General features: G+C 42.8%; 1 protein-coding gene across 3 annotated transcripts; it reads right to left on the bottom strand.

The window, feature by feature from the left end:
* Positions 1-134: 134 nt before the first annotated feature.
* sntg2 (syntrophin, gamma 2) lies at positions 135-20,750 on the bottom strand. Of its 3 annotated transcripts, XR_003593378.1 has the most exons (19): positions 20,235-20,750; positions 16,727-16,864; positions 16,592-16,643; positions 16,470-16,527; positions 14,554-14,597; positions 14,203-14,255; positions 13,894-13,935; positions 13,272-13,359; positions 12,703-12,779; positions 11,851-11,972; positions 6,946-7,075; positions 6,233-6,271; positions 5,938-6,054; positions 5,763-5,834; positions 4,986-5,195; positions 2,272-2,364; positions 1,970-2,080; positions 1,104-1,321; positions 135-670 (listed from the first exon to the last, which is right to left on the bottom strand). XR_003593378.1 is itself a non-coding variant. In XM_028000979.1 (18 exons), the coding sequence occupies exons 1-18, from the start codon at positions 20,283-20,285 to the stop codon at positions 1,196-1,198; spliced, it is 1,623 nt and encodes a 540-aa protein (XP_027856780.1). In that variant the 5' UTR covers positions 20,286-20,750; the 3' UTR covers positions 135-1,195. The 3 variants fall into 3 exon arrangements, 2 of the variants coding, with proteins under 2 accessions (XP_027856780.1, XP_027856781.1); XM_028000979.1 differs by having other exon boundaries at positions 135-1,321; XM_028000980.1 differs by lacking the exon at positions 14,203-14,255 and having other exon boundaries at positions 135-1,321; positions 16,592-16,648; positions 20,235-20,742.
* Between the last annotated feature and the right edge of the window lie 3,828 nt (positions 20,751-24,578).

Raw genomic sequence — 24,578 nt, 5'->3', positions numbered from 1 at the left:
CAACAGAGCGAAACATTAATCAGTTGAATTAAAGTTTTTAAAGCAAAAAAAAGTTTTAAAAAATGGAGCAGTTTTATAAATATAATAAAATGAATGTCAGTAATAAGCAGATAAACATGAGCTACAGGCAGCTGGTCTGTAAAGTTGGTTTTCTTTATTGAAACAGCAGAAAATATGTGATTCATTGGTGAAGCCTTGAATATTAATGAAGCAACAAAAACTGAACACAGTGAAATTTATTATAAAAGTGTTTAATAATCTGCTGGATGGAACAACGTAGAAAAAGAGTCGATCAGATCAGACAGAAACATTTCAGCTAAAAACACAAACAGGAAGAAATGGAGACGGATTCCCGTTTTGTCTCCCAGCCAGACGAAGGACGAAATGCAGAACCATCAGAGAGTTCTAGTTGAGGCGGATCCAGCTGGTTCCGTCTGACCCAAATCAGTCCCAGGAGTTCAGCAACATGAAATATTTCAGAAAATATGACCAAAATATGACCTTCTTAGCTGGAACTGATGTTTCCGGTCCAGAAAGTTCCCATTTGATCCCGACGCGGAGCGTCAGCTTTGCTCTGCACCGGCGGCAGCACGTTCCTGTCAGCGCTGCCTTTTGTTGCTTCCAATGAAATAAACTCTTTCAGCTGATAAAGTCTTTATGATGAATTAATCTAAATGTTTGGAAAAACAATTAAAATGTTTGTTTTAAAATCTAAAGAACAAATAAATCAGCCACTTCCTGTTACAGCTTTTAGTTTACTGATATTAATCAAATCATTTATTATGACAATTATTACACTGTAATTACCTGGCAGTAATAACCTGCAGCTAGATGTTAATAATTTATGTATTATTAAATAATAAATCAGAATGATTAGTTTATGACGTAATAATCACCAACATTAGACCAGTTTCTATTTAAAAAGTCTGAATTTTACTGATGAATCAGCATCAAATCAATATTAATGTTCTATTATTTGCTCCCTAGTTATGATTTTATTAAGATATTTCATGATATGACCCAATAATTAGTTTTGTTTCTGAATCTTTATCCCTCGCTGCTGTAACAGGAAGTGCTCTCCGACCCAAACTGAAAATATTCACCATCATGTTCCAACCTGAATAAAAACTGTGAGCATTTATAGAAAAACATCCAGGAACAGGAACGTGTCTGGTGAGCTACAGGAACAGGAAGTCTAGCTGCTGATGTGCGTGGCGAGGCTCTGGCCGCACAGGAAGCCGGGCTCCAGGGACGCCACCTTGGCAGCGATGAAGGAGTGGATGCAGTGGAGGACCGCCGTCAGGTTGGCAAACTCCAGTTCCTGACAGGAGAAGAAGAATCACAACATAATCAGAACTCAAGACTTTATGTTTTAAATTTAATGTAGTCGCCATTTTTCTTCACAAAATGGAGGAAATTTGACTTTATTTCCATTTGAAACACCAGGCTACGATGACTCCTGGTGCTTTCTGCAGTGAAACAATAAAATCCTCTAAAACTCTAAAAATCATTTATTTTAATAGTTCAATCATCAAATATCTGTCAGTGCGCCCAGGGGAAACCATCTTAGCACTACAGCAGAAATTTAAAAAATGTCTTCCTTATTTCTGGAGGTTCGGCCAATCAGCATCAAGGAAAACTAAAGCTGCTCCTGGATTGGCTGCTCTATTAGCCAATAGCGTGTCAGCTAGCAACGCTCAGTTATTTACTTTAGCATTTTAGATATTCTCTATGAAAGGCTCCAGAAATAATAAACATTTCTTTGTAAATATGTTTATATATAGATAACAGTTAAATAGTAAAATTTTTACTACTATAGTACATTTTGAGCGTTTTACTTCAACAAACCAGTTTAATGTTAAAAAAGAAACAAAACATTTGAGCATTTCCAACTATTATCTTACAGATTTAAAAATTCATGAAAGTTAATAACTCATTTACTCTAAAATCAGAAAACAGGCTTTCTTACCTTCATTTCTATTTGGTTGCTGTCAGCGTTTTTAAAGAGCAGCTTGACTCGGGTTTTTCCGTCGTCAGATGAGCCTTTCAGCTGAGAGAACTTGTATCTCCACAGAACAGCCTGCAGGGGGAGAGCCAGGTTCAAACAGAACGACTCACCGTTTCACCACCGAGACGCTCTAAAAACCCGGAGGAAAACAACTTGGGGACGCTGGTGAATGACTGCTGAGACGTCATGGCTGCACTGTTGCCATAGATACCACAGCCAGGAAATAACATGCTGGAGGACAGCAGGAAGAGGAAGTGGATTACCTTTGAAGTCACGTCTGAGCAGCTAAACCCGGATCCAAAATCCAGCGTGAAGCTGACAACGCTCCCCTGGCTGCTGCACATGTAGCTTTTAGACTGAGGAGGAGAAGAAGAAGAAATGTACCGCCATTAGCCAGCTAACCGCTTAGCTAGCCCAGCTAGCACCGCCATTAGTCAGCTAACTGCTTCGCTAGCCCAGCTAGCACCGCCATTAGCCAGCTAACTGCATCGCTAGCCCAGCTAGCACCGCCATTAGTCAGCTAACTGCTTCGCTATCCCAGCTAGCACCACCATTAGCCAGCTAATTGCTTCGCTAGCCCATCTAGCACCGCCATTAGCCAGCTAACTGCTTCGCTAGCCCATCTAGCACCTCCATTAGCCAGCTAACTGCTTCTCTAGCCCAGCTAGCACCGCCATTAACCAGCTAACAGCTTCACTAGCCCAGCTAGCACCGCCATTAACCAGCTAACTGCTTCGCTAGCCCAGCTAGCACCGCCATTAACGAGCTAACTGCTTCGCTAGCCCAGCTAATGGGATCTTAAATAGTAAAAAATAAACAATAAACTGCCCTGCTGAGCAAAAAACTCCACATATCAACCTAAACTATTTTCAAAGTGATGACTAGCGACACATCTAGCAACTTTTTATCAGTAAAATGAATAGACAGATGTAGCAAATTTTAAAAAAGCAACTGTTGAAGACTTTTTAAAAAAGTAGCTAGCAACTTTTTCTCCCAGAAAAGTAACTAGTTGTTAGATCCAACTAACTACATCTAACAACTCTTTTTCTAAAAAGTGACGGATCATTTTAAGTGAAATGGTTTTCGCTGTGTAACGCTGGCCAAGCAGCTAAATAGCAAAAATTAACGTCTCAACCAGTAGAGGGCAGCACAGACCGTTTTAGAAATTTACACCAAAATGTCACAACTTGGACAGAAACAAAGACAGAATTTAGTTATTTTATCTGCAAAGAAAAGCTGATTTGATGTTTAGTGACACTTTAAGCTTCTGAGACACAAATAATCCTGAAGTAAAATAAAAAATTTTAATAAGTGCAAATAATTTAATGTTCATCAGTGAATCATGAAGCTCCTCAGAATTACTGTCCTGTTTGTTCCTCAGCCTCTTTCTGTCTAATTAATCTGGAGAGAGGAGAAAGCAGATTAATAAAATTAATTATTGAGACGATTATTACCATCTATGGCTCAATTATCTTTATTGATTATGAATTAATTTTAATCCTGAAAAACAAACAAATGTCCTTCAAATATTTTAGTTTAATAAAGATCAATGAATGGAGGAAATTCATCCTTAAGATTTATTATAATTAATTATAGCATTTTATTATCTGTACAGAGGTGTAAAACATGAAAATGAAATAAATTATGTATTTAAGATGTAGATGATTTTCTGTGACGATTCGGGTCAGAAAACCTGAACATGTGTAACATGTCTGTAGCAGATCCTTACTGGTTATGATAATCAATAAGGAAACATTATATAATTAACAGGCTATGGCACTGAAAAAAAAAAGAATTTCCTTAAACACCATCATCCAGTGAAACCAGTAAAAACTCTGGAAAGTAACTGGTGAAGAACAAAGTGCAGAAACATCACGATAAATCTGATTAATATTTCTCAGTTAAATGTTCAAACCGATCTGAACGGCAGCTAGCCAGCCGGAAACTCCTTTGATTTCGTTTCTTGCGTCGCGGCTTGATTTTGGGCCGCAGCGTCTCCTCGGCTGGAAGACGGTCTGGCTGTTCGGATTCCTCTCTGTGCGTTTCTGTCCTCACACACACTGTGAGGAGGCCTGGAGATTTTCATTATGGAGTGCAGTGGGAGCGGCAGCCAGGAGGAGCAGGAAGCTGCTGCTGCTGCTGCTGCTGCTTACTGTCACCAGGAATGAGACGCTGAGCTGTGACTGCGCTTCACTAATTGGAAAGGATTTAGCAACATTTCCTCTTGAAGGAAATCTGCTTAGCACATTCTGACAGGACTGGGTGAGAGATAAAACCAGGAACACCAACATCGGCTCTCACTGCTGAAGCAGAAAAAGGTTTTCAGTTAAAGGTGTGTGTGGTTCCAGATCAGCGTTTTTATACCAGCTTCAGTTCAGTGACCAGGAATCACTGAGGCTTGCTTTGGTTCTGCATCATGCAAACATTCAGAAAGAACCGAGGAACGCAGGATGAATTCATCAAGATAAATGCAGAAACCTGGAGAACGGCAGAACGAAGCTTCTGACAGATCCGGTTAGCCGGCGCGTCCGCTGCAGAACTTCAGATGAAAACTCTCTGCCGGCTGCCACAGCTGCACGGCGGAACGGACCAGAACCGAACCAGAACATCCTGAGGCGGTCTGACAGGAACCTCTGCATGGTTTCTATCAGAGGCTGTGATGCCGAGTTACAGCAGAATCACTGAAAACATCTTAAAGCAGCAGAGTTTCTGTCTCCACTCCGCAGGCCATAAACATGTCAGGGTTAGCTGAAATGCTAAAGTTGGCTGAAATTGTAAATCTAGCTAACATGCTAAGGCTAGCTGGAATGCTAAGGTTAGCTGGAATGCTAAGGCTAGCTGAAATGCTAAGGTTAGCTGGAATGGAACTAACGGAACATTTTAGGAGACGTTTGGATCAGTTTCAGGTTGAACTGATCCTAGTGCGTGCAGGAGGAGCGACCCGGTCCGCTCCGCCTGCATGCATGCCGGCGCTCACCCCGACGCGCTGCACCTCCAGGAACACGGCCCTCTGGAATGACTTGTCCCAGGTTGCCAGGTCTGAGGCCAGCTCCACCCTGAAGGTGTGGCTCTGGCCGTGGCCCACCAGGATGCTGAAGCAGAGCGGGTCGCCACCCGGCTGCTCCGGGGAACCGTGCAGACCCAGGAAGAGCCGCGCCTGCAGCCAGCAGTCCTCAGCCAGCCACAGCTGCAGCAGGAGGGGAGAGCATCACCTGATCAATAACCTGATCTATAACCAATAAACTGCCTTTATTACTGAATTACATAATTTATTACTTAATTTTTACCATACTTATAAAACATCACAATGTCAAAATAAATATTTAGCTAATATGCAAATTCACTCACTGATAACAGGAAGTGGACTACCAAAATAAAAGCTGGTTCTTCAGAACCTCTTTAGCATCGTTTCTTTTCCTGTTTTCTTGTTTCCTGTTATGATAAATAATCCTGTCAAAATAAAAGCTGATCCAGACGGTCAGCAGCAGAAACGTTTGACAGTTTCAGCTTTTTTTTTGGTAGTCTGCTTTCACTTATTGACAAGGTGAATTAGCATATTAGCTTTAGCTTGCTATCTAAATGTTTATCTTGCTAATAAATATTTTGTTTGAAACTGTAACTGTTATAAATGAATGAATAACATGATGAAAACAAATGGCTCAGAAAATCTATTTTCAGTTTTTCCACAGAATAGATTCTGATTTACGGATCACAGCGAGAGCAGGAAACCCGACTCGGCGCTGATCCGACTCACCTTATGAACCTTAAATAGAACCTCATAGAGGTTGTACGTAGTTTCGGGTTTTCCCCAGTCGGTGGCGCCGACCTGAGAGAACATCAGAAGGTTCGATGAGCTTCAGAAACGAAAACCTTTCTGACCTCCGTCATTTAAGGTCCTGAATAGCGTTCCGGCTCGGAGTTGTTGGTACCGGCGGCCGTCTGAAGATATAAAAATATGGCCCTCTCAGTGCCAGGAACCTGAAGGCCGAACTCCTGCAGGGGGCGCTGTTCTCTGGAGCCTCACACACCCAGCCCATGTGGACGATCTGAGAAAACAGTAAATACTTTATTAAAGCAGAAATCAACAGAAAACACCAACATGATGCAGACGTTACAAACGGTGAAAACAACTTTCATCTAAATAAATGAATTTTTAATCATTTGAATATTTCATCACTAAAGTCAGTCAAGCGCGATCTGATTGGACAGCAAGCAGCTGCTTACCTGATCATCAGAAGAAGACGATTTATTCAGCATTTTAATCTGCAACAGAAACAGACATGAAGTTATCAAAGTGTCTCATTAACAGCTTTTATTTCTAAGATGGTTTTGGTCTCAAAGCAGCGAGGGTCAGCTTCCTGTTCCAACATCTAAACTAAGCAAAGATCAAATCTGAAGCAGATCTGCTGATTTCTGATTCAGGCAGGAAAACGTTCAGAGTGTTTGGCGACTGAACAGCCTTAAACCGTCAACCCTTTAACGGTTTGTGTCTGAGGAACCTGCCTTGTTTCTGTTAAAGGGAGTCGTTTTGCTCCACTGTCGCCGCATGCTTGGTCAGGAGGAGGGATTACTGAGATTAACTTTTACTAATCTGGATTTTCTGATCTTTTCTTTCCGGGTAGTTGTCTCCACCCAGAGAGTCTATTTAAGAGCTGCAGGTCATTAAAAGAAGCGCTCCCGTCTCTCCAAAAGCAACAGAACAACTAGATCCTGATTGGCTGTTTAGCAATCACGCTCATGGTGTCACTAATTAGCCGTGCATTAACGAGCTTTTAAACATGGCAGCTGTGAGCAGAAGCAGCAGCACTGGACCGTCAGAATAATCAGAGAGAGACGAGGAAATGAGCGAGGAGCTGCTTGGCGAGTCGATGCCTGGTTAACAGACACATCAGACCCAACGAGCCGATCACAGAGCTCCGCCTCCGATCTGGACTCACGCTCTCCTGCGTCAGCTCGCCGATGTTCGCAGCGATGGCCTGCAGCCAGTCTGAACTTTCTGCTGCCGAGCAGAACTGCAGGACGCTGCAGCTGGACGCATCCGGGGAGAACAGCTCGAAGCAGTTGGACCTGGAGGAGGGGTCAGAGGTCAGAGGTCAACAGGAACAAACAGCCGCAGTTATCTTCGTAAACACGCAGATTTTGATCTAAACGTAATAAAAACATTCAGAGTTTCATGAAGAAGAAAACAACGAGCCAGCGACTCTGAGCAGAAATAAACCCAAAAGCGTGACGTATGACCTTCATCAGACTACCTGCAGACGCTCCCAAGGTCATGGATGGCCCAGCTAAAGTTCAGGACCCAGCTGGATTTAGTTAAACTCCTCCTACTCCAGGTGTCTTCGGGTTCATGGAGGCTGATGCTGTAGCAGTCAGTCTCTGCTTCTGACTAAATATAGTCTTGACACACTAACATCCTGCAGTAACAAGTCCTGGATGACTCCACCAGCTGTTAGCTCACTCTGCTAATCCACCTCCTTTGCTTTTGCAGCCTAACATGTTGGTATAGCCTTTAGCGTTAGCTTGCATTAAATAACATGGTGGTATAGCCTTTAGCGTTAGCTTGCATTAAATAACATGTTGGTATAGCCTTTAGCGTTAGCTTCCATTAAATAACATGTTGGTATAGCCTTTAGCGTTAGCTTGCATTAAATAACATGGTGGTATAGCCTTTAGCGTTAGCTTGCATTAAATAACATGTTGGTATAGCCTTTAGCGTTAGCTTGCATTAAATAACATGTTGGTATAACCTTTAGCGTTGGCTTCCATTAAATAACATGGTGGTATAGCCTTTAGCGTTAGCTTCCATTAAATAACATGGTGGTATAGCCTTTAGCGTTAGCTTGCATTAAATAACATGTTGGTATAGCCTTTAGCGTTAGCTTGCATTAAATAACATGTTGGTATAGCCTTTAGCGTTAGCTTCCATTAAATAACATGGTGGTATAGCCTTTAGCGTTAGCTTGAATTAAATAACATGGTGGTATAGCCTTTAGCGTTAGCTTGCATTAAATAACATGGTGGTATAGCCTTTAGCGTTAGCTTGCATTAAATAACATGGTGGTATAGCCTTTAGCGTTAGCTTGCATTAAATAACATGGTGGTATAGCCTTTAGCGTTAGCTTGCATTAAATAACATGGTGGTATAGCCTTTAGCGTTAGCAGAACTGTTGTTTCTGATTAGTGCTTTTATCTTTAGTGCAGCTAGTTTTTTAGCTAGCGGTGTCCACCAAGGCTGAACCGCTTTGCTTTGGGTCAGCTGAGGAAATATGACATCCATCCATCCATCCATCCATCGGTGGGATTCAAACCCACAACCTTCTTGCTTGAAGGCAGCTGCCCCTCCATGCAGTCCAAACTAATATCGTATGTGTTAGCATGTGATGTGGAAACATCATCAGTATAATCTCATGAAGAGAGACATGTTAATGATAAATATCTGTTTTATCAATAAAATACAAAGTTTGCTTCATGATTTGTGAAAATCTGTGATAAACTAAACAGAACCTGCACAGTTAAGGCCCTGAGATTATTTACACATTCCTCAGATTACAGGACAAAATGGAGCAGCAGTGATTTTTCATTCTGATTTATTGATTAATCCTAAAAATATGAACAGCTGCTGTTTTTTATGTGCATCTTTCATTTGTTATAAAAACTGTAAACTCAGTATCTCAGGTTTTGTTTCATCTGCTTTAGTTTAAATAAGGATTAGATTAGATTAGATTATCATTATAGTGAGGATTTTATCATCCATGTCGACCCTGATAGCTAATAACGTAGCATTAATGCTAACGTAGCTTCAGTTAGCTTGACCCCCTGCTGACCTCACAGCTTCTGCTGAAACAGAATCAACCGGAATTAATATGAGACTGAATTAAAACGGCTAACTGGGAGCTAACTGGGCGTTAACTGGGAGCTAACTGGGCGTTAACTGGGAGCTAACTGGGCGTTAACTGGGAGCTAACTGGGCGTTAACTGGGAGATACTGGGAGTTAACTGGGCGTTAACTGGGAGTTAACCAGTAACTGTATTTTCTAGCTGGGTTATGGACCCAGGAGGAAGATGTTGGGATCATTTTTCTCCTTGTCATCTATCGTTTCTGGCTACAAAAGCAGAAATCCTGGGATGTTGTCGGCTCATTCTGGCTGAAATAATCTGGATCTGGATTATTTTTAGAGCGCTGAGAGTTTCTGAAGAAAACGTTCAACGATGTCAGACAAAAGCAGCTCTGAAGGACCAAACAGGCTTCATCAGACAGAGACAGACGCAGGATAACATCAGAAAAACCTTGCATATTCTAGATCATGTAGTTCAACAAAAAATAGAGACTCTTGTACTGAGTCTGGATGCGGAGAAGGCTTTTGACTCGGTCAGATGGTCTTTTCTTTACAAAGTTATGTCCAGGTTCGGGTTCCACCAGACCGTAATAGATGTCATTGCAGCTTTATACAATAAACCATCGGCTAGGATAAAAGTTAACGGAGACCTTTCTGATCCCTTTACTTTGGAAAGGGGTACCAGGCAGGGATACTTTGTTTCGCCGCTCCTCTTCGCCCTTTTCATAGAGCCGTTAAGTCAGTGGATAAGACAGACATAGCTGGAGTTCACATGACATCGGGGGAACAAAAGTTGTCATTGTTCGCGGACGATTTATTGCTAACCATAACAAACCCAGCTCAAACTCTACCTGTACTTATGGAAGCGATCGAGGAATATGGTTCGCTCTCTGGTTACAAGATAAACATTACCAAGACTCAGGTTTTAACGATAAACTATAAACCACAGAACAATATTAGGAGCCTGTACAATTGGAACTGGGAAGCAGAATCCATAAAATATTTAGGGGTCACTTTGCCCAAGGATTTTTCCAGGATTTTTTATGTCAACTATGGGCCCCTAATTTCAAATCTGAAATCAAACATACAGAGGTGGAATCTGATCCCTTTCTCAAATTTACACTCCAGAGTGGAGTCGGTCAGAATGAACATTCTCCCGCGCTTCCTATATCTACTTCAATGTTTACCTATCTTGGTATCAGAAAGGCGTTTCATAGAGTGGGAAAGATTAATATCTCAATATATTTGGCAGGGAAAAAAGGCAAGGGTTAGGTATAAAACACTGCAGTTAAAGAAAGAGAAAGGTGGACTGGGTCTTCCCAACCTACAGATTTATTACCTTGCAGCTCAGCTAAGACCAGTGTTCTGTCTAAGCTCTCCATCCTACGATGCAAAGTGGAAAGATTTGGAAGGAACAACAGTGGAAGGAAAACCTTTAATATCAGTGCTAATGGACAAGGATTTACAGGAGGGGCTGAATATACCACATGAGTCAATGCTACACACAATGCTGGATTCTTGGAGAAAGGTAATTAAAATTTGTGGAGTGGGTAACCAGATAAAAATACTCAGATGGTGTGCCTTTGATTCAGCTTTTAAACCGAACAAGATTGACAGAAGATTTAGAGGATGGATCCAAAAAGGATTAACCACTTACTATACATTTACCCAGAAGGGGGTGTTTCAGAGTTTTGAGGAGCTTCAGAGATCTAAAGGGCTGGAGAGGGACGACTTCTTTAGATATCTACAGGTTAGGGCCTATTTTAATCACAATATACATGACAATTGGGAAACAGCCAAACCTGGACTTTTTAAGGTGTTTTTGTCTTTGTTGAAGTCAGGTTCATGCAAGAAACTTGTTTCCTTGCTGTACAATGGTTTTCTATCCTCTGAACAAGGTGACACAAACTACAAAAGAAACAAGGGGGTAAAAGAAGGAAACTTATCCATTTCAACTGAAGTCTGGGAACAGATTAACAAATTACACTGGAGGACCTCGAGCTCCAATACATGGAGACAGTTCTGCTGGAAAAACACTGTTCGATATTTTGTACCTCCAGTTCAGAAAAAGCATCGGGGCAGCGGAGACACATGCTAGAGACTCTGTGGAACAAACGGGGCAAATCACCATCACATCTTCTGGGGTTGTCCTGTGATTAAAGTTTTTTGGGAGCAATTGTGTTCCCACCTAAATAACATCTTTACTGAAAGAATCCCATGTAAATGTGAATCCCTATATTTAGGAAACATTTCATTTGATAACTGGAATCTGGATGATAAAAAACTGCTGTTAATGCTTCTGGCAGCGAGCAAAAAGTCAAACACTAGAAAATGGTTAAAGCCTGAAGCAGCTACAGTGGAGGACTGGGTCAATATTGTACAGGACATTTACATTCTGGAGAAGTTAACTTTTTCTGTTCAAGGTCGAAGGGAATCATTCTTCAGGATCTGGTCTAAATGGACAAACTATGTAAAATCAGTCATTCCTGTGGACTAAATATGTCAATCACATGCAAATACTGTTGTGCAGTGTATTGTACCCTGGCTTAGGATTATGGCAAAATTATGCTCTTGATTGTGTTTTCTTTCACATAACATAAGAAGAATTAGATCTGGCCCTCCTTTACCCCCCACTCACTCTTGTGTTATGGTTGTTTGGTTACTGTAAAAAAAAAAAAAAAAACCTGGATTGGCTTATGCTATTCCTTCTTATACTTCCACTGTGTTGGAAGTTGAATTGTACAATGTAATTGTAACTTGCCTTTCCAAATAAAAGATTTTAAAAAAATTTTTTAAAAAGCAGCTCTGAAAAAGCAGTCCCTGTTCGGACGGAGATGGACTGAAATGAATCCTTCAGAATCGAATTGTGATCACACAGCGTTTGCATCTCAGAGTGGCTGCTCTGACCTTTGAACCCATTCTGTCTCTGCATCAGCATCAGAGAGTCAAACGATGAACCGACTCTGACCCCCAGAGGTCAGCGGCTCGGTGCCGACGCAGCCATACCTCAGCTTATCGCTCCCGGCTCGTTGTCTGGAGACTCTGGCCATCTGCAGCGGCAGGCAGACGGCGTCCAGCCAGCGCTTCTCATACTTTGGCTCATTTGCTGAGGGCGAAGGGGGCGGAGCCTGAGGGGACACAGAACAACCAATCAGCTTCCAGTAAAAACCATTGTCACTAACTCGTTCTACAGTCTATACAATAACACTGGAGAAACTTCAAATATTAAATAAAATCATTTTATTATGTTTAAAATTTATCTGGCCGCACTAATAAGATTTCTCTTTTTCCTTCAATGCGTGTCGGCTGATTAGCTACTGAATCAGGTAATTACAGAAAATGTCCATCGGCTTTAAACTCACTCTGAGCTCAGCAGAATTTTGACAGAATATAAGAAATGATGGCAGCCAAACCCTGAAATATGATCATTATTACCATATTAGAATCATCTGCAGCCCGTATTTACAGACTGATCCGGTTGAAACAGTTCGCTGCAGTGAGGCGGATGCAGAACGATAAACACAGTCTGGAGGCTCAACGTTACCGATTAGCAATTAACCGTTAGCGGTTCTGCTGACTGGAACCTGCTGACCTCAGCTCTGTGCTGATGAACAGATCGCTTCACATCGTCTGAAGAGCCGACAGCTAACAGGAAATCCTTGATCTGTCAGCAGCATCTGACCTGCTGTAGTCTCACGATCATTTCAGGGATTTATGGATTCATAACAGGAAGACAAAACGTTCCAGCGGCGCCACGAGCTGGGCTCGGGTCGGACTCTGGAGCCCGGGGAAGTTCTCCTCCACCAGTTGGCAGCTGACTGCTAACAGAACCGCTACACTAACTCTGAGGTCCCTCACCGTGTTGTTCCCGTTCAGATGGAAGCCACTGTTGAAGAGCGGAGAGGAGACCCGGTTCTGGTCCAGCCCAGGAGAACCTGGGCAAGAAATCAAGGAAATCAGAGGAAATTTCACCAAAATATGACAAAAACAGCAAAGATAAATCCTGGAGGGAAGTTCTGGTCCAACCTGCCTTCATCTCCATGGCAACGAGCTAAAACTCACTGTGCAGAACCACAGCAGCCATTTTAAGGCTGGACTACAGAATAAAGTTCATCACTTTCAGAACCAAGAAATTCCCAACATGCTGATAAACATGGCTGCTGGTTCTGGTTCTGGACCTTGCTCTAGAACCCCAAAGTGTCTTCAGTCAGAGGCCTCTTCAGATCCGCTGTAACACAGACCTCTACAGGAGAGCCTTTCACTAGAAACCTGGATGATCTGAGTTTCAATGTTTCATCAATTATTGAATTTGATCCGATTCTAAAGTTTCCTTCATCTGATCCGGATCAGAACGCCAAACTCAGACTGAGGGAGGAAGAGGAGGAAGAGGAGAGGCCGACCAATCAGCCGGCTGGAGGAGCCGTTACCGAGTGGCAGCTTCAGGAAGGACGGGACTTCGCTCAGGTAGCGGACGGTGATGGTGACCTCATCGCCCGCAGTTCTCAGCAGGTGAACCTGCCGGAAGAAACACACCTGTCAGGTGAGACGGAGAAAACCTTCATCTGCAGTAGCAACATCTAAAACCAGTTAGAAACCAGTTCAAACCAGTTAGAAACCAGTTCAAACCAGTTAGAGAATCAGAAGGAAGTAAACGAGCAGCTGTCATGGCGGCCATTCAGAGAAACTCTCATCAGCTGCAGGAGGAGAGAGAGCAGACGTTCAGGGTTATGATGATGATGATGGTGGTGGTGGTGATGAAGATGCTGAACAAAGAGCCAAACTGGACCAAATGAACTCAAACATCTGGAGGACATCCATCAGAACCAGGTGAGCTTCCTGGTTTAGTTAAATTATTTTAAATATGCCACAAAAAAAATCCTGATTCTTATTTTAAACGATTCAGGATCAATTAACAAAATAAAACATCTGGCGTCTGTCGGCCTCCATTTTGTACGTAGGTCAGTCTGATGAGCGACGCCAAAATCACGTGAATATGAGTTTATTAGCCATTATTATTATTGATTGGTGGACAGCAGAAACCAAACTTACCACTTCCTGGTGCGTGCAATGCTCCACGTTAATGCCGTTAACCTGCAGGAGAAACAGAGAGCAGTCGGCCATGATGGAGGACTTACAGTCAGTTTACCTGCAAACTGAATGAGATGAAAGATGATTTTATGGAGGAAGAAACGTTTCCAGGTACAGAGCGACTGACGGATCTCCCAACTTAAAAAACCTAGAAACAAGAAAATCTGATCTAAAAACATTTTAGTTTTACTTTAAGGTCTAAATCTGCTAACACTGTTATTATACTGAATAATATAATAGTCGGTGAATCGGTTGGTTCTTAACACCCACTGTGGAAGGTCTGACGGACCACTTGTGGGTCCGGAGCCGCAGGTTGAAGACCCCTGAGGAAAAATGTTTGTTTTATTTTAATATGAGAAATGATTTGATTTGTTTCTTCATAAATAAAGAGATACGATCCATAATAAGCTCCAGGATCAATATTAATATTGATTCTCTAGGAACAACCAAAGATATGAACATAAATGAACATAAAAACTGGAACATTTTGTCACCAATAATTAGTTAGTTTCTGATGAACAACATGTAGAGAAAAACGTAAAACTAAAGCAAATCCTTCTCCACCGCTTCCCGTCAGACAACAGGAAACGGGCGAGGCGAAGCAGGAAGTGATGTACTGACCTTCAGCACGGCGTCCCCGACGAACAGTTTCCCCGTCTGATCGGCTGTGGGTAAAAGGTCAGAGGTTAACGTAGCGGTTAGCTAACGGTAATGATATGAAGCCGTCTGTCGAAGGTTCTGTTCCGGTTCTGGGTCGGTACCGGTATCTAATAGTTTGAACCCATAGAACCTTTCCATCGAGGACATTAAGGTCATTCACCGTTACTATAGCAACGCTGTACAGCTGACTGCCTGTTCTACCGCAACAGACAGCCTGACTAATCAACCGCTGCTTTAGTAGAAAATAATAGTTTAGACTCATTTAAAGTTTGGCATTTTACCAGCAGATGTTTATTCTGAATAAAAACATTAATAAAGAAATTAATCAAGATTTAAAATCAGTGCTGGTGGATAAAAAATCACAAAACATAGAAACAGAAAAACCTGCAAAAAAAACCAACTGCAGGAGCAAAGAGAATAAAATTAAGTACACCCCTAAAACTAAGTACACCCCTAAAACTAAGTACACCTCTAAAACCAAGTACACCCCTAAAACCAAATACACCCCTAAAACTAAGTACACCCCTAAAACCAAGAACACCCCTAAAACTAAATACACCCCTAAAACCAAGTACACCCCTAAAACTAAGTACACCCCTAAAACCAAGAACACCCCTAAAACTAAATACACCCCTAAAACCAAGTACACCCCTAAAACTAAATACACCTCTAAAACCAAGTACACCCCTAAAACCAAGTACACCCCTAAAACCAAGAACACCCCTAAAACTAAATACACCCCTAAAACCAAGTACACCCCTAAAACTAAATACACCCCTAAAACTAAATACTCCCCTAAAACTAAATACACCCCTAAAACCAAGAACACCCCTAAAACTAAATACACCCCTAAAACCAAGTACACCCCTAAAACTAAATACACCTCTAAAACCAAGTACACCCCTAAAACCAAGAACACCCCTAAAACTAAATACACCCCTAAAACCAAGTACACCCCTAAAACCAAATACACCCCTAAAACTAAGTACACCCCTAAAACTAAATACACCCCTAAAACCAAGAACACCCCTAAAACTAAATACACCCCTAAAACCAAGAACACCCCTAAAACTAAGTACACCCCTAAAACCAAGAACACCCCTAAAACTAAATACACCCCTAAAACCAAGTACACCCCTAAAACCAAGTACACCCCTAAAACCAAGTACGCCCCTAAAACTAAATACACCCCTAAAACCAAGTACACCCCTAAAACCAAGTACACCCCTAAAACTGAATACGCCCCTAAAACTAAGTACGCCCCTAAAACTAAATACACCCCTAAAACCAAGTACACCCCTAAAACTAAATACACCCCTAAAACTAAATACACCCCTAAAACCAAGTACACCCCTAAAACCAAGTACACCCCTAAAACTAAGTACGCCCCTAAAACTAAATACATCTCTAAAACTAAGTACACCTCTAAAACTAAGTACACCCCTAAAACTAAGCATACCCCTACTACTCCCGTTTAGGGAGAATTCTAATAAAATGCCCTGATTCATTTATTGTTAATTCTGGTAAAGAACCGGTTCTACTGGAGTACTCGGGTGTCCTAAAGGTCAAAAGTCACGACACCAAAACTGAATTACTGCTTGGAAGGAGGGAAACCTTTTCTGTCTAGAAACAAAATGGCTGCCGGACTGAGGTTAGCAAATAAAAGACTACGGAGACAACGAGACACGTGATGGTATGGTTTGTCTTGGCACATTGAAATAAATCTACAACAGAATGACTGGAAATCAAATGGCCTAGTCAAAGTCCAGGCCTTTAACCCCGTAGAGTGAATTAACATTTTCCTCTCTGATTCTGAAATGTTTTTACTTTCTGAACGTTTCTTTCACCCAGCAGATTAAAACCAAACCTTTTCTTACCGACTTGGTCCTTGAAGATCTTTGAAATGACGACGGGCACGTTGTGCTCCGCTCCGCCCTGCAGAGCCAACAGGAAGGCGTTAGCGTTAGCTCCAGAGCTAGCCGGGTGACCTTCAGCTCACCTTGATGCTGAGGCCTAAACCGCCGGCCGCCTGTCGTCTCAGGACTACGGCTCTGTGCTTTAGAAACGGGGAGTTTTTATTGGCAGACGGACTTTTTTCAGCAGGAAGTGAGCGCACGGCGGCAGGTGAACTTACGTTGGCTTTGGGCTCAGAGCCGTCGGTGCAGACCACGTCCAGCTTCTGGATGGTCAGAGCGTCTCTGCTCAGCCGCAGGCAGACGTCGAAGCTGTCGCCGCTCTCGCCGCTGCACAGCAACGCCACTCCAGATCGGCTCTGGAGAAAATCAGGACAGCAAACATTCAGCTTCAGGACGACCGGAAGATTCTGCCGGTTTGGGTTCTGGACCTGAAGAAGATTTCATTGATACTGAAATTAGATCAAAAAGATCAACTATTTGATATTATTTAGATTTCCTTCCATGAAGCAACGGCAACATTGCTCAGAATCAGCAACATCAACAACATGGAGGAGCTGCTGAAGCAACACAACCATCATTATGAAGGTTTGTGCTGCAGTCTGGTGGTTTTGGTTGAATTGATCTCGGACCGTTTCAGTTAAAGAAAACTGAACTGATTAACAGAAACTCAATAAAATCGACCACAGGCTGAGTAAATACACCCCTAACCTACCCCTGTTTGGGTTCATCCACATTTTGATTCATGAGAAGTTTAGTACTAGCAAAAGGTTTGCAGGATCATCGTCATGGCGACGTGGGTCACTGAACAGACCTATGATGTTTTTGATCTGAGAGGTCAAAACATCCTGAGCAAAAAGAATAATAAGAGAATCAAAGCCGCTCTTAAAGTCGACTTTATGCAGCAGAGAGCAGCGCTGGAGGGGAAGCATTAAACACACACACACACACAGCAGGGTGCAAACTCAAACAGAGATCACATCAGTCAAACATCGCATGGCGTTTCCCTCCGTGACTTTATGAATCAAAAACACCTCAAAACAAAATCTGAGCTTCATTAAAAGTTGAAGGATAAAGTTTTTAATGTCCAGAAGGCAAAACAAAAGAAACATTTAAATAATTAACCAGTTTAGTTTTCTAGAAGCAGCAAAGCGGCACCAGCAGGGGGCGCTGGCTGGGCTAAGGAGCAGAGCCACTTCTGAAGGTCAGAGGTCAAGCTCTTCTCCTCATCAAGCTGAAAACTGTTTGACGCGACAGACGCTAAGGATTCTGACCGGCTACAGCCCCAAGAGGAAACTCCAGATTCACGTCTTAATAACAGACCAGACAAGCAGACAAGCCTCCATGGGGCGAAAAACTAAATCATCCAAAAATCTGAGAAACTGGCTCAACTGGAAACCAGCAGCAACCAGCAGGAACCAAAGTGATGATTTCTGATCATTTCCAGTTTTCTGAGAAACATTAAAACACAGATCCTGCCGCCGCCACAATCACTTCAATCATTTCTGGATTTCCAGTCAAAATTCAGCAGCAGGTGAGTTCAGAGGTAAAGATCCGTTCCGACTGGATCAGCCTCCGGTTCTGTTTGGTTTGTTGTAAACCGCTCTGCTCCTCAAGAACCTCGGCTTTTTGACCCGGGCCACTGAGTTCTGTTGGACCGGAGGGCAGTTCCAGAAGCTGCTTTAACGACCTTGGAAATGTTTTTAGGATGTTTTTCCTCCTTCAGTCCGGTCGACCCGGTTCCACTGGACCCAGAACTCCATCATCTGCTCCACCTCCAGCTGCTGTGGTTCTTTGAGTCAAACCAACCTGTTCCCCTCCTGGCCTGTGGGGGCGCTGCACCAACAACCACTGAAGGAAACGACACAAAAACCTCTGAAGACACTGAGAGCAACTTCCTTCTTCACCAGATGGAAACAAGATGGAGGCATCAGATTTTAGTGTTGGAGGATTTCTCTTTAGTCTTTGGCTGAAGACCAGGAGACATTTCTGCTGCTAGCGCTAGGCTAGCATGTTAGCTTTGGTTGTATTTACCCAGAATGCCCTGCGCTGTAGTCCACTTCCTGCTTTTGGAGCGGTCTCTGCTCCGCTTGGCGTTCACATTCAAACCGAACCAGAGTTCACTTCAACCGAACCCAGACCGAGGTTTGAAGGACCAGAGGTCAGAGGTCGATAAGCATTCACAACTCACCAACCGAACTGGACTTTGACTAAACAAATGGACGGGAGTTGGCTTGGAGCGGACTGGACTTGGACTCCCTCCGGGTTCAGAGTACCAACTAGGTTCTGCACGTTTGCCGATTATCAGATCATTCCTGGTTTCCATGGAGACGGTAGGTGGCAGACTCTCGGCTGTTTGTTAGAATAAAAACGTCTCGTTTCCTGAATGAAGATTTTCTGCTGGTGAAAATGTGTTTATGCAAAGGAAACATGAATCCAGATAATGCAGCAGAGCTCTCCACTCCAAATTATTTACCTCCATATCAGAGCCTGCTGAGTCAACACACACACACACACACACACACACACACAGGCTTCGTGAACTCGGCCTGCCTGCATCGAGGAATAAACACCAATAAATGTTTATTTGGTTGATAATAATGGAGTAAAAATCGAATCTGAACTGAGATTCAGGGAGTTCAGGATTATTTTATTTAAACCAGATTTAATTCAGGAGGGCTACTCTTTTAGGAACACCTGTCTAAATGTTTATTTACACTGAATCAGCCAATCACACGGCAGCAACTCACTGTAAAATAAACCCAGTAACCATTGATGTTTGTGTGTCCAACCTGAGGGTCGGGGGCCAGTTCTGGCCCGCCAATACTTTGTTTTTATACATAAAGACTCTAAAAAAATTATTTTCTGAACTCAGATTAACTCTGAACAAACTGAACAAAAGATGAAACTTTTTACATTTAAGATAAAAACCAGTTTGAGCTTCACCTGTAATAAAATCTATTAATCACTTTTACATCCAGATATTAATCAGCTAATCAATAATTACTCCCGGATCAGTCCTACACTCTGCTACAAGCAATAAGGAATGCTCTTATTGCATTTTAGACAACATGTTTATGTTCTTACTTAAAAACAAGTTTATTTGCATTTTTTATATTTATAATATTGTATAAAATAAACAGGTTTTTTTCAATCTGTCAATAATCAATACTGAAATCGTTAGCTGAAGTCCGAAATGCTATGTTAATAAAAACTCGTCAGCTTCAGATGTTTATTACTCTTATGGATCCAGCAGCAGGTCCAGGTTCTGGACCCGCCCGGAACCCAACGCTGCTACTTCCTCAGAGTGTATGAATAATTCTGAGCCCGAATGGGTCAAAGAAAATCCGGAATAAAAATGAACTGGTCCCAAAAAGTCCGAAAAGGTCAATAATAACCCGGAACGGGGTTCGGATAAACCATTATTATTAATAATATGAATTGTCCTCAGCAGGGAAACATCTGCCAACGCATTTCCGAGCCGAACCGTTCTGGTGGTTCGGCTGGGTCGGGAGCGGCTCCGGGTTAAAGCCCTGTGTCGGTTCCGGCGGTTCCGACACTAAAACCCCAGAAACCGGCTCAATCAGAGGGAAGTCCGGACGGCTCCCTCTGGGTACCGGACCTTCATCAGAACCGCTCTCTTTTTGAACAACCCTTCCGGAACCAGAACCAGAGCTGGAGCTCCGCGGAAGTTTCGCCAGGAAGCGGGACCGAGCAGCGGGTTCTTACCGGAGTTGGCACCGGGAGGCTGGCGGGTCTCCGGCTCCCGGTCACGCTCATCTCCCCGGGCTTCCTCAGCTCGGTGGACCGCGCGGCGGCTGCTGCCCGGCGTCCCGATCAGCGGCGCGGCGGGGCGGCATGCCCGGAGGCTCGGCGCGGATCCGGGAAGCGGAGGCTGGGTCTGCAGGAGGAAGAGCTGCTGCTGCTCCGGCCGTCAGGGCTCCTCTGCTGCTCAGGACGCCCACCTGCAGCCCGCAGCCTCCTGTTGACCCATCCTGCGTCAGAGCGCATTAACCCGTTCAATGGCTGCTCGCTGCAGGAGGTCCAATCAGAGTCCCTGGCTTCTCATCGATCCTTATGACGACATGAAACCGGAGATCAATAAAAACAAAGTTGATCAGAGGCGGACCGAGGCGGCAGGCTGCCCTGGGCGGCTCCAGTTAGTGGCCCCTCATGTTGACCCTCCCTGTCCTGAGTGGCGACCCGCCACCCTTTCAGAGCAGCAATTACCTCTGCTGCTTTTTCCTTCCACTCAACTTTCTATGAATATGATTAAACTTTCACTGAATATTGTGTTTTTCTGAGATATTTTCTGTGAGCCAAAATAAAAATTCAGAGATTGTTTGAAATGAGAAAACCAGAGCTGGTTATAACAAGATGCATGTCCTTAAAACCCAAATATCTTCTCAGTTGACTCAGAAACAGCTGATGGGATTTTTAGATGTCTGGAACAAACAGGAAGAGAAGACGACAAAGTGATGCTCTTTAGATGATGCAAGATGACCGTATTTTTATAACTTAAAACAAATTCTTGTTTTAACAAGATATGAAACTGATTTTAAATGAGAAACTGTCTTTCAAATAATTCTGTTCCTGAATTTTGGCAGTTAAAAGCTTCCTTACAAAATCACAATAAAGGCTTAAATTATTTCACTTCATCTGTGATATTCTAGATAAATGATTCTTTCTTCCAATACGTTGAACTTTCTCACTTTATTCTATTTTTTTTATCTCTATATTTTACATATTTATTTCCTCTTGGGGATTATTTTATGAAATCCGTTTTCGTTTTTCGCTCCAGCTCACAGATGAATCCAACCCGTCCTCCATGTTGGGAGTTTTTCTCCAGGTTTGTGTTGCTGAATTTGTCTCGGCTCCATTATTACCCAGTTAATGTGAAAAATAATCTCCAGATCAGACCTGTGATGATGCAGCGTTTCTGCTGAACTCAACATGTTGATGTCAGGATTTTGACCTCCAGATGGATAACCCCAAATGATCAAACACTTGCTAAAGAAACTTTAGGCAGTAAAATGTTAAATAAAAATCAGCAGAATGATATTATTTTCAGTCCATCTGTTCTCTGCTGATCTCCAGATCATTGCTTCTCGCCGTGCGGCTCAAAGAACTCCAGGTAGCGCTTCACCTTTTCTAACAGACACCAGGAGACAAGATGGCCACCAGTGATCTGGGTCAATCAAGCCTTCATCAGCCACTCAGCACCGCAGGACTCCATCCGCCGTGAGTCGTGATCTCTGATAACTGCAGGTTCCCAAACGGATGGAGATTTTCCACAGAAGCGTTTATAGATTACATTCATAAGCTACCAACTACAACAGAGTGAGTCTGATTAGCAGCTTCTGCTAAATAGAACGTATGCTAGCCAACAATCATAGTTCTGATTCAGCTACGTATATAGCTAGCTCTGAGCTAAACATTCAGCTTGCTGTGAGCTAAATATTAAGTATCGCTGAGCTAAGCTTTCAACTAGCTCAACGCTAAACATTCAGCTACCACTGAGCTAAGCTTCCAACTAGCTCTGAGCTAAATATTAAGCTAGCTCTAAGCTAAATATTCGGCTGGCTCTGATCTAAATATTAAGCTAGTTCTGAGCTAAATACTATGCTAGCTCCAAGCTAAATGTTAAGCTAGCTCTGAGCTAAATATTTTTGCTAGCTCTAAGCTAAATATTTTGATAGATCTTAGCTAAATATTATGCTAGCTCGGAGTTAAATATTTTGCTGGCTCTGAACTAAATAATAAGATAATTCTGAGCTAAATATGCTAGCTCTGAGCTAAAACACTGAGCTAAATATTCAAATATTGCATCCTGATTGGTGGAGAAAGTGGCAACAGTGTGTGATCAGGATGTTTACTAAAGATTGAAGGAACACAAAAACTCAAATTCAGGAGAAAAACATAAAATATAATAAATTTAGACAAAATCAAACTGAGTGAAAGCAACCAACCCCTCTGAACAACCTATTCCCCTCCTCGCCTGTGGGGGCGCTGCACCAATAACCACTGAAGGAACCCATAAAAACCTGAAGACGAAACAACGCAACTTCATTCTTTACCTAAGAAAGTTGAGCTCCTTTCGTGAACAAGGATTTTTTAGTCTTTTGCTAAAGACCAGAGTCATTTCTCCTGCTAGCGCTAGGCTCACACGTTAGCTTTGGTTGTATTTACCGCTGTAGTCCACTTCCTTCTTTTTCAAACTGCACCAAAGCTCACTTAAACTAAACCAAACCTTCTGTATGTGTTCAGGTTTATTTTATAAACTCACATCGGTCTCCTAAACCCTGAGCTGTTGCCACGGCAACCGCACTGGAAACCAGAGAACCAGATTGATGAATGAGCTACCTGTCCTCCAGGTTTGCTTCAACCGAACCAGACGTGGAAATATCCTTAAACATAATGACATTCCGAGCAGCCAGCGGCTAATCCGCTCAGCCGCTTTGTTAAAGTCGACTTTTAATTCCAGGTGAAGGAGCTGAAGTGGAACGAGCAATTAGAAACTCCATCAGGAAGAAGAGTTCAGCTGCGGCCCGGATCAGCGCCGCTGCTGTCCGACTTTCTCTAACGCATCGTTATCACAGCCAGGGCCTTCATTATATGACAAAGAGTAAAGAAAACTGTTAGCCCTCCTGTCCAAAACCACAGAACGTTCAGAACCAAAGCAACAGAAAACCTTCCCAACAAGAGGAAAGCTTGAAGGAGAGAAAATCACGATGTCCGACAGGAAAACGAGCTGCAAACCCATGAAAGATGAAACTTCAAAACACAAACGCAACAGAAAAATCACAAGAAAAAGAAGCAAAAATATATTGGAGGTAATTAAAATTAAACTGCTAAACACAAAGTACTGGAAAGCTAGAGCTAAACGGCTGAACACAAAGAAAAATGACCGGAAGCTCACGCCAAACCTCTAACAAAAACATTTGCCGAAACTGACTAAAACACAGAAATTTAGCTGAAGCTAATGCTAAGCACAAAAAAATAGCAGAACCTAAAGCTAAACCTAAAAAATAAGGAGCGGACGCTAGTGCTAAACTGTAAAACATTCACAAAAGTAGCTGAAGCTAGCACAGTAAACACACAGCAGAATTAGTAGAAGCTAATGCTAACCATTAAGTTTACCATCTCATCTCCTTCCTGTTGACTGATGTGAGACTCGCTAACAGGAAAGTCCTCAGTTTCTGAATCTGCTACATTTTATTACTTTAAAGTTGTATGAACAAGATTAGCAAACTGAAAAACATCTGATGAGACAAAGTTTATACGTCATGGACACGACAACAGGTTTAAAAGGCTCAAAAATGGCGGCCATCCTAAATGATATTGAAGTGGCTGATTGGAAATGTAAAAAAGATATTTTATGCTTATATCGACAAGATTTTTTACAGTAGTAACTTTATGTCTCATTTAGCTCAGATGTTGTGAGTTAGCAGATCAGAAACGGGTGATATAACGTAACCTTCTGAATAACTTCCTGTGATTATTACTATATTAAACCATCATTATTATTTTAATAAAAAGACTGCCGTCCTGACCTCCGCAGCCTCTTTCTCTCCGGTTCTTCTATAATTCAGGGCCAGGCGGTGGAGCTGCGGGCCTCTAACGCCCCCTGCTGGTCAGCGGCTCAGCTTTCATGTTTAGATGTTTTTGCAGCCGCTCCAAGAAGGAGAAGAAATAAAAGCGATGCTCTGCAGTGATATGCAAATGAGACACTTCAAAGCGGAGCAGCTGGAAGGATGAAAACCAAACCCGATGCCTCCTCCCGCCTCCACACGGCGGGAGCCGCCGGCGCCTCCGGTGGCGCCGCAGGAAGCTCTGAGCGGACACGGCAGAGAGGCAGCCGCCATGTTCAGGGCGCCGGGCCAGGACCGGGCTCATTACGGGCCAGGACCGGGCTCATTACGGGCCAGGACCGGGCTCATTACGGGCCAGGACCGGGCAAGTTCATCTAAATCACGAAGTGAATCTGGAATGATTTCCTTTTCTCATCTTCGTTTCAAACTGATCTAAGACTGCTTTCAGGATCTGCTCCAACGTGCCCCCCCCCACCAAATT

This window comes from Xiphophorus couchianus, chromosome 19 (assembly GCF_001444195.1).
Source record: "Xiphophorus couchianus chromosome 19, X_couchianus-1.0, whole genome shotgun sequence".
NCBI classification, from domain to species: Eukaryota; Metazoa; Chordata; class Actinopteri; order Cyprinodontiformes; family Poeciliidae; genus Xiphophorus; species Xiphophorus couchianus.
This window is presented reverse-complemented; position numbering and strand designations above follow the sequence as displayed.

What these genes read in the sequence shown, in the direction of transcription:
- sntg2 (XM_028000979.1), bottom strand. Translation starts at nt 20,285, where the DNA reads ATGAGCGTGACCGGGAGCCGGAGACCCGCCAGCCTCCCGGTGCCAACT. An exon ending in ATTGCACGCACCAGGAAGTG is followed by an intron (nt 13,360 to 13,893) that starts GTAAGTTTGGTT and finishes TTCTTCCGGCAG; the next exon opens with GTTCACCTGCTGAGAACTGC. An exon ending in GCCGGGAGCGATAAGCTGAG is followed by an intron (nt 7,076 to 11,850) that starts GTATGGCTGCGT and finishes CCCCTCCTCCAG; the next exon opens with GTCCAACTGCTTCGAGCTGT.